Raw genomic sequence first — 10,258 nt, 5'->3', positions numbered from 1 at the left:
ACACAACCTTAACTTACTGAAAGTGAAGAGGACTTGAAGCACTTACTGATGAAGATCAAAGACTACAGCCTTCAGTATGGATTACACCTCAAAATAAAGAAAACAAAAATCCTCAAAACTGAACCAGTAAACAACATCATGATAAACGGAGAAAAGATTGAAATTGTCAAGGATTTCATTTTACTTGGATCCAGAATCAACACCCATGGAAGCAGCAGTCAAGAAATCAAAAGATGCATTGCATTGGGCAAATCTGCTACAAAAGACCTCTTTATAAAGTGTTGAAAAGCAAAGATGTCACCTTGAGGGCTAAGGTGAACCTGACCCAAGCCATGGTGTTTTCAGTTGCCTCATATGTATGCAAAAGCTGGACGATGAATAAGGAAGACTGAAGAACTGATGCCTTTGATTTGTGGTATTGGCAAAGAATATTGACTATACCATGGGCTACCAAAAGAATGAACAAATCTGTCTTGGAGGATGTAAAACCAGAATGCTCCTTGGAAGCAAGGATGGCCAGACTACGTCTCACATACTTTGGATGCGTTATCAAGAGAAATCAGTCCCTGGAGAAGGGCATCATGCTTGGTAAAGTAGAGGGCCAGTGAAAAAGAGGAAGACCCTCAACAAGATGGATTGACAACAGTAGTTGCAAAAATGGGCTCAAGCATAACAACGATTGTGAGGATGGTGCAGGACCGGGCTTTGTTTTGTTCTGTTGTACAAAGGGTCACTATGATTGGAACCGACTCGACAACAACAACAGATTTTGCTGTTTTCTTTATTATGTCTCTGCTGCTCTACCCGTCCCTCTATGCATTCATCAGTCCATCTTACGTTATTCTAATGCATTTCCAAGTAAGCTGCAGGCATCACTACTTGTCACTCCTAAACACCTCAGCGTGTACGTTATTAGAGTTCAATATTTAAGTTTTTTTAAGTAAAATTTACATACAGTGAAGTGCACAAATCTGGAGTGTACCATTTGTCAAATAAATGCTTACTTACTGTATGTAACCCAAATGCCTGTCAAAGATTTAAAACATTTCCATCACCTCAGCCCTTCCCAGTTAATCCCTGATCACTGGAAGCCACCACTGTTGTGATTTTTTCATCATAGATCAGTTATACCTGTTTTGGAACTTTATATAAGTGGAGTCATACTGTATGTACACTTTTATGTAAGGCTTTTTTAATTCAGCATAATGATTTTGAGATGCATGCATGTTGGCTTATATATATAAGTAATGTGTTCCTCTTTATTGGCAAACATACCAGAGTTTGTTTGGTCCTCCTCCTGTTAGTTAACACCTGAGTTGTTTCCAGTTTTAACTGTTCTAAATAAAAGCTATTATGAGCAGTCATGATAAGCCTTTTGTGGACATGAACTTTCATTTCCCTTGGGCACATACCCAAGTGGAATTTCTGCGTCAGGGTGAGTGTATTTTTAATTTTATAAGAAACTACCAGACTTTTGCCCAAAATACTTGTACTGTTTTATACTCCCATCGGCTGTCCATGTGAGTTCCAGCTACTCTACATCCTCACTAGCATTTGGTATTGTCAGTCTTTAATTTTAGCCATTCTCTTGGGGGTGTAGTGGTATCTCATTGTGAATATAGTTTGTATTTCCCTGATGACTAATGTTTCACTTTATATGTGTTTACTGGCTATTTATATATGTTCTTTCATGACATATGATTTTAATATGTTTAAAATTACTTAATTCAGTTCTCTAACTTAAAAATTTTTCATCCATTTAATGTATTTTGAAGTCTGTTGGTTATAGTCTTCTGCATATTTAGTAAATTTTATAATTTAAACTTCTAGATAAATGTCAAAGTTTTTCACTTTAGGCTGAGGGGGCATTACACAAGGGAAAGAGATCATTGTCTTATTCTCTCCAGTATTCTTACTCCAATGAATTATTAATCAGCAAACAAGGGACCATTCGGCAGTAGGTTCATGAACTTTAATTCTCGGAAGTGAAACAAGTAGAGGAAGGAATTTAAATGATGAAATTATTGGTAATAAATATCTACTCTGTAGGGAAATACAGAGAATACTTGAAATACGTTGTCAGCTATGATAACCAAGTGATGTAATGTATAATTTAGCCTGGAAAAATATCAGATTTATATTTATGGGTATATAGCTATAGAAATTTTTTTTTTTTTTTGTAATTCACCTCAGTGATGTTTCCTTTTTTTTTAGGTATTATTAATTTATGTAAACCTGGAAATTCTGGGATACAGTCTCTAATTGGAGTACTTTGCATACCAAATATGGAAATACGGGTAGGCAAAAAATATTATGATTATGTCATCCCTGGACTCTTAACTCAGGAAATTAATTTATAAAAAAATTAGTATAAAAAATTATTTCAGGTGATGCTTTTTTCATATGAATTTTTAATCTATATCATAGAGCCTTTTAAAAATATGTGAAAAAATTTAGTACTTAGTTGAACCCTAAGTGTAATATAAATTATTTGAAATGCCACTGTTGTTCAGAAGGATCACTGTATTAAAAATTGGATTAGGAAATCTGAAATTGTGCTTTATTCATTAAGTCTTATAGTTAAAATTTATTTATTATGCAAACAATACAGAAGGACGAATTCTCATTGTAAAAAGTTCAAGCAATACACAAATAGGACATTTAGCAAAAAGTATATAATATTTATGCCTCTTATGCTTTCTGACTTATGTTTTTGTATGTTATGAGTTTTTATATTTGAGATAGTGGTTTTGATTAAAATTAGATCGTTAATATTTATATGTATGTTTATTAGATATAATTCTAAATTCATTAGTGTGTAAGAATTAGTATTAACAGTTTTAAAAAATTGAATTTGGAGACCAAAAAAATAAACTTTTCAAATGGTTCTTCCCTTTTCTCAGATGTTTTTGTTTGTTTTAATATTATTCTTTCCATTTGTCCCTTTTTTAACTTCTTTTATATTAACTTCTTTATATTAACCAAACCTGGAGGTGGAAGGAAAAATCTTAGCCAGGGTACCTTGCTTAAAATGTGAAATTAAAGCATTTAGGTTATGAAAATGAAAGAATGTAATTATATAGGGGAAGGGTTGTGAGCAAGGAACAACTAAATGATTGAGGCAGTTCAGTTGACGTCTTCCTTACAGCCTGGTGGGGAAATAGCATGGTCTTTGGAGTTTAGCTAACTGGTGTTTGACTCCTGGTTTTATTACTTATAGCTTCATGGCCTTGGGCAAATTACTTTTAACCTTTAATTCTGGGGTAATGGGTTTGTTTGTTTGTTTGTTTTCTGTTTCTTCATGTGTAAAATAGGGAAAATAAAAATTTGTTGAAAAGATTAAATGATGTATATAGTAAGCATTCAATAGCTATCTCTTCTCTAATGTAGACCTGATACAGTAGTTTTCCAAAATATAGTAATTCTGCTTTATCATTTTCTTTAATCTGTGAATTGGATATTTTAAAAAAATCTTTAAATATTTATTCCATAAAAATAAATTAACTGTATTTGTTTGCTTTACAGCGAGGTCTGCTTGAAGTGCTTTACGATATATTTCGTCTTCCTCTACCTGTTGTGACTGAAGAGTTCATAGAAGCACTGCTCAGTGTAGGTAAGTATTGAAGTTCATTTGTATCTATTTATGTATTGTAATTTTTAAGGTGATATATCTAATGGAGACAGAGTCCCTAAAAGGAAAAACACCAAACTAAATATTGAACATCAGTTTCTTTTCTAACTGCATCACTGTGGCATGAAATTAATGTTTAAAAAAATTTTAAAAAACTCAAATTTCTTCAGCTAAGAAATTTTAATTTCTTCCTTATCACCATAGCTCTTGCAAATGAGCAGTGAAATTAATAAGAAGATAAGCCACGACAGAAAGAGACAATATGTGTGTAATTCTCAAATTAGATAATCAAATCCTTATCTTGTTTTATTTTAGCCAAGTGTCACCTGAGTCCCAAATTGAGGGAAATTAAATCAGTGTAGGTAGATTTTTTGTGTGTGTCTTTTTGAGTCAATTTTTTTTTTTTAACCAACATTTTTTTAAGTTCTTTATAGAGTGACTAGGCCATGGTTCTATACTTACTAGCAATGTGTTAATGATGTGTAGTTTTCTAACTGCTGAATTTTGATTATTTTAGATCCAGGTAGATTTCAAGACAGTTGGAGGCTCTCAGATGGCTTTGTAGCAGCTGAGGCAAAAACTATTCTTCCTCATCGTGCCAGATCCAGGTAGAATTTATATTTTTATATTAAATTACCTAATATATGAAATATTATGTAAACTGTTTCTGTACTCTGTTTATTTCCAGGCCAGACCTCATGGATAATTATTTGGCATTGATACTGTCCGCATTTATTCGTAATGGACTTTTAGAGGTAACACTTATGACCCTTATTATATTATATTTTATTTTGTCTAATGAAATACTTTCAGAGCAGCAAACATATAATACATGAATGTGTTCATACATATTACATTGCAACAGTGACATTTTCTTTTTATGTTCAAAGGGTTTGGTTGAAGTGATAACAAATAGTGATGACCGTATCTCAGTTAGAGCTACCATCCTTTTAGGAGAGCTTTTACATATGGTAAGTTTAGCAGCTTCTGATTATATATTTCATACCTTTAATGTTTTAATTTACAAAACAGGTTGTTTTAACAGTGTAAGTTTGTATTATCTCAAAAAATAAATTAGCATTTTTTATGAATGTTGACTTTGCATTACAAAGAGCCCTGATGCTTTGTGCTTTAATATATATTGGCTGGTTTTATAAATGGAAAAAATATAGAAAATAAAAAGTAACGGATTTTGACTTTTACACTCACTTTCACTGTTAAACTTTTTGAGTCATATAAATCCTAGTCTCTCTCAGAAAGACTTCCTGCTTAAAAAGCAAGAAATAGCTGAACTGTAGGTGTTACTTCAACCAGCTAGGAATGGAATGGATATATGGCAGTCAGTGTCTGAACTTTAGGAAGCTTTCTGCAAAATTATAAATGTAATTGTCTTGTTTGAAAACAGTGTACTCTGTACACTTGCAGTTTAAGGTTTGGGAAGTGGGAATTCTTATTTTTTTATGACATCAGTAACTTCTGGAAACCAGGAGCTAGGAAAGTGATCTGACCATTCCCTGCTTCCAGCAAACCAAACAAGGGGGAGGAACTCTGACAGTTTGCAAGATAGAAATTCATATTTCTAAGTCACCTACTGCTTAATAAAATACTAAATAAAATAAAAACCACTTTAAACAGGTTAAGGAAGAAGTAACCCTATTGCGGAGCCCTGGTGGCGCAGTGATTAAGAGCTCGGCTGCTAACCAAAAAATCCACCGTTCAAATCCACTAGCCGCTCCTGGGAAACCCTATGGGGCAGTTCTCCTCTGTCCTATAGGGTCACTATGAGTCTGAATCAACTCACTGGCAGTGGGTTTTGTTTTGGTTTTAACCCTATTGCAAATCTTTTTGAATTACAGGTTATGGCTTGTCTTTTTGGCAGAATATTTTGTTTTTGTTCTTATTGATTTCCCCCACTCCCCTTTCTGTTTCTCGTGTAGCAGCGGGCTGTGTGATTGAGAGAGAGAGAGTTAAATAGAGTTTAATGATAATTGTGTTTTTGTTTCAATGAATTATTTAGCCATTTGGTCTGTTTTCCTTCAGCACATCTGTGAAGGAATTAAGTAGTGTCTACAGACTCTCAGGTCTGATTATTTTTATTTGGATTCTCAAGATAACATTTTCAGTAAGAGTATTCATACTCAAAATTAATTTACTTTTATATGAATTAATCTGTTTTATAAATTTCATCCCTTCCTTTTGTTACATATGCCAGAATTCTGTAATTCTCTTGAAATTTTAAAAGCTGGTCATTTTGAGTATAACATTGTTAGTTCATTGCTTATTATACTTATTTCTTCTGGGCTTCCAACATTTAATTAATTATCTTCATTGGTAGAAAGGCATTTGGTGATGGGATTTTGTTTGGAAAGCAGGAGTTAGTAAGTTTCTTGTTTTAAAGGTTCTTGGTATATGAGATAAACCTGTCTTAAGAAGGTAGTTTTTGAAACTTAAGAAGCCAGCTCATAAATTATGATGTTACATCTAGTATTTTAAATGTTATCTTTAACTTGTAGCACTGGATCTAAGTTTTGATAAGACAGTCATTTTAGATGATTTAGAATTGAGTTTAATTGGGTACCACTTAAAATTACAATTTGATATTGAAATCTAGGATCTATAACAATTAGTGAGTGGTGTTATTGATATAATGTGATCTTTATACTTGTTACATCTCATCCTTGTTGAAAGTAGATAAGCTAAAAATGGTAAATAAGTGTGTATTAGTAGGAAGAAAATGATTAATTTCAAGATTAAAGCCTCTGTTCATAGTCTTTAGTAGTCTTGAATTATATCTGTGGATAATCCATAGCAAAATATTTCTTTCTGGAAACTTACATGAAATGTTTCGTTTTAGGCAAACACAATTCTTCCTCATTCACATAGCCATCATTTGCACTGTTTACCAACTCTAATGAATATGGCTGCATCCTTTGATATCCCCAAGGAAAAAAGATTGTAAGTATCAGAGATCTAGCGAAGTTTACACTTGATGTATTTAATATTCACATAACTGCCCTTCTCTTTTTAAAAAAAGGAATATATTTAGGTTATGCTTAGAAGTTCTTTTAGGAAAGCCCTACAGACAAGAGGAAAAACCAATACTTCTCAAAATATTTAGTCATTTCCATTTTAGGCTACAAAGTATTACAATGTAGCAAAATTATGTTTTTCCAGCGTGTTTTTGGACAAGGGCATAGACTTTCTGCCACATCACTGAAAATGTTGATTGAAGTCTTTTTGGACTATTTTATGTTTTTAGCACAATTCAGGCTCTTTTTTAAATGTGCCTGTGAATTATTTCAGATTAACAAAACAAAAGACAAACAGTGTATTCTCTTAGTATAAAAACGACATGAGGGCACTGCCTGACCCCCTCCACCTTTATAAGGGGAAGAAGACTCAAGATCAACAGCCACGGCTGATTCTGTGAGGTAGGGGTCAGTCATGTATCCTCTTTCTGCCATCTTTACCAATTCTGACACCAGCCGTCCCTCCTGCAGCACTCTCTATTGGGTTCCATAATTCATTGCATTGGCCACATAGAACTCACAGACCATACTCAAAATTATGGGGTTTGTTAGGGAAGTAGCTGGTTACAGTTCAGGCTCAGGAACACTCAGGATACAGTTCTTCCATCAGGACAGCCTGTCCCCAGCTGTGCTCGCAGGCATGCCTCTCCCTGGCCCTCAGTCACTGCCAAAAGGCACTCAGCTTTCTCTCTCTCTGGTCTGGGAAGCCCACTGTGCTGTCTCCTGCTGCTGAGTCTCTGCTGCTAGGTCTGTCTTTCCTGGGTGGTGGTGGGCTCCTCTTTCTGCTCTGGAATTGACTCTCTTTTAAGGCAAAACTGACCAATCACTTGGTGAGCAACAATTACCCTATCACACAGTCCCGCCCAATCACCCAGCTATAAAGGCCACACACAAAAGTAATTAACTGTACTGCAGTTAGATGTGTGATTAAAAATGTTCCCATTTAGTAACCCGTACTATGGGCATAGTGGTAAGCTGAACTCTTAGTACTGAAGAAGATATTGCAAACATAGAATTTATAAACAAAAGTATGATAATATATCGGTAGTTCTGCTGGTGTTCAGTGCTAATAACATAATTTAAAAGGTAAAGATGGGGGCACTTGATTGGGAAGTACTAATAGGAGTTTTTTTTTTTTTTTTTTTGATTTGGTAAAAGTTATGTCTAGGCTAAGGGTGTCATTCCCCGCCCTCCGCATTATGATCAGAAATCTTAAAGCCTAGTAGACCTAAACTCTGGGCAGATTATGGCCATTAATTTCAAGGTTCATCAGGAATTCAACTTTTCCTCAAAAATTCCAGTAATAACAGACCTCTTAAAATGGTCTTTATTAGCTCATAAGTTCACTTTACTGGTAAGAATAAATGCTTGCCAATTTTTTTTCAAATTTTTTAATTTTTTCCCATACAAAAATTTATATATACATTGTTGTGTGACCCTAATTGCTCTCCGCATACTGTGACAGCACACTTCTCCTTTCCACCCGATTCCCCATGTCCATTCAACCATCTCCTAACCCTCTCTGCCTTCCCATCTCATCTCCAGACAGAAGCTACCCATTTAGTCTCTTGTATCTACTTGAGCTAAGAGGCACCCTCCTTACGAGTATCACTTTATGTCCCACAGTCCAGTTAAATGCTTGCCAATTTGAGCACATCTCAAAATTTTAAAATTCTAAATCTGGTTCATATTTACCAGAAGTTTTGAAGGTGAGACTTAATTGCTACTAAATTCTGCACCACAACAAGGAATTAAATGTAATTTTTAAAAAGATAACATTTATAATTGCAGATCAATGGGGAAAATAGAGATTGTTCATAATCATTGATTATCCTTTTTTGGGGGAAATTGAAATTATATCTCAGCCTCTTACCATAAAGAAAAATCAGTTTCAGGTAGTTTAAAAACTTAAATGTGAAAAGCAAAGCTTTAAAACTTTGAGGACAAAATATAAGAAACTAGGTTTCTAAAGGAGTCATGACTGGGTGACACAAATGGTTAATTAAGCACTGGACTACTAACTGAAAGGTTGGCGGTTCAAACCCTCCCATAGGCACCTCAGAAGTAAGGCCTGGTGATCTGCTTCCGAAAGGCCACAGCCTTGAAAACCCCATGGAGCAGTTGTAATCTGCACACATGGGCTAGCCATGAGTTGGAATTGTCTCGGCAGTAACTAACAACAGATTTCTGACTTGTGGAAGGCCCGTTCTTAAAAGCATTATACAAAAAGTGCCCATCGTAGATGAAAAGATTAGTAAGTACATATTTAATTGAGTTAACTAATTAGTGTTTCTTTATACAAATCAGCAGTGTTCTTGATTTTTTTTTTTTTGTGGTTTCAAATTTAAGCAACTCACTTTTTCTAGTAATACTCTCTAGCCTTGAATTTATACAAGCTTTAGTAGAGTTATTTACCACAGTCATATTTTCAAAATTATGTTAGTCTTGCTACAGTATTAATTTAATTTTTTTTTCTCATTAGGCGAGCCAGTGCAGCCTTGAACTGCTTAAAACGCTTCCATGAAATGAAGAAACGAGGACCTAAGCCTTATAGCCTTCATTTAGATCACATTATTCAGAAAGCAATTGCAACACACCAGAAACGGGATCAGTATCTTCGAGTTCAGAAAGATATATTTTTTCTTAAGGTACTGACATGAAATTGCAATTTTAACTTAAACATCGTTTCCTAATTCTTAACCAATGCACTTGATTAAGTTTGTTGTTTTATTCATGCATACAGATTTCCAAGTGGCTTCCAAGTTTTACAGTGATTCTAGGCAGTTTAGAGCTGTATTTTACTAACTTTTTAAGGTTAAAAAACCTTGAAATTCTCTCCTTCTTACTGTTTTTGTAGTTTGAACTTAGTATGCTGATATGAGGACAGTTTGCCTTAATTTTCCTTATTACTTTCTGATGATTGTAGGATACAGAGGAAGCACTTTTAATGAACCTTAGAGATAGTCAAGTCCTTCAACATAAAGAGAATCTTGAATGGAATTGGAATCTTATAGGGGCCATTCTTAAGGTATAATATCTTTTCATGATGATGACTTCATTTTGTTATAATTATCTTCCTAAATGTTTGAGAATTGATAAATATGTATATATTATGTTTTTCCAGTGGCCAAATGTAAATCTAAGAAACTATAAAGATGAACAGTTGCACAGGTATGTAAGAACTATTTTTCATTTAAATTTAAAGAACTTAGATTTGAATTATATTATGCCTGTTTCCTGCTAAAAGTAATAATTGGTGTTTTAAAGTAAAGTTTAATAGGTATATAAATAAATTTTTATATATAGTCTTATTTTATAACCAAAACACATCATCTGATTCTTCTTCTAGTTGTTTACATTCTGGTTTGGAACAGATGAAGTAGTTAAGATAAAACTTTCTCAAATTGGGATAATGTCATAAGGATGATATAGTAAGGATGTAGTGTTTTCCCTCACAAAATAAGTGGCTGTTTTTAATAATCCACTTCTACTTCACTTGTGTCTGGCTTTGGAAAGCTATCCATTCTTCCTCCCCCTCATTCTCCTCTTAACCAACTGATGCTCTCTACATCTTTTATGAAACATATTAGTGCCCATA

The 10,258-nt window shown here is 34.0% G+C and overlaps 1 protein-coding gene across 7 annotated transcripts in view; it reads left to right on the top strand.

Annotated features, from left to right (window-relative positions):
* The window catches only part of RICTOR (RPTOR independent companion of MTOR complex 2), a 164,389-nt gene that overhangs the window by 117,546 nt on the left and 36,585 nt on the right, over positions 1-10,258 (top strand). For all 7 annotated transcript variants that reach the window (XM_012558922.2, XM_004387892.3, XM_012558923.2 and 4 more), the window contains 9 exons: positions 2,215-2,297; positions 3,526-3,613; positions 4,149-4,239; positions 4,320-4,386; positions 4,522-4,602; positions 6,486-6,586; positions 9,143-9,308; positions 9,587-9,688; positions 9,785-9,831. In XM_012558922.2, coding sequence (XP_012414376.1) covers positions 2,215-2,297; positions 3,526-3,613; positions 4,149-4,239; positions 4,320-4,386; positions 4,522-4,602; positions 6,486-6,586; positions 9,143-9,308; positions 9,587-9,688; positions 9,785-9,831 — 826 coding nt within the window. The remainder of the gene's footprint in view (positions 1-2,214; positions 2,298-3,525; positions 3,614-4,148; positions 4,240-4,319; positions 4,387-4,521; positions 4,603-6,485; positions 6,587-9,142; positions 9,309-9,586; positions 9,689-9,784; positions 9,832-10,258) is intronic.

Source organism: Trichechus manatus, unplaced genomic scaffold (assembly GCF_000243295.1).
Source record: "Trichechus manatus latirostris isolate Lorelei unplaced genomic scaffold, TriManLat1.0 scaffold00197, whole genome shotgun sequence".
NCBI lineage: Eukaryota > Metazoa > Chordata > Mammalia > Sirenia > Trichechidae > Trichechus > Trichechus manatus.
This window is presented reverse-complemented; position numbering and strand designations above follow the sequence as displayed.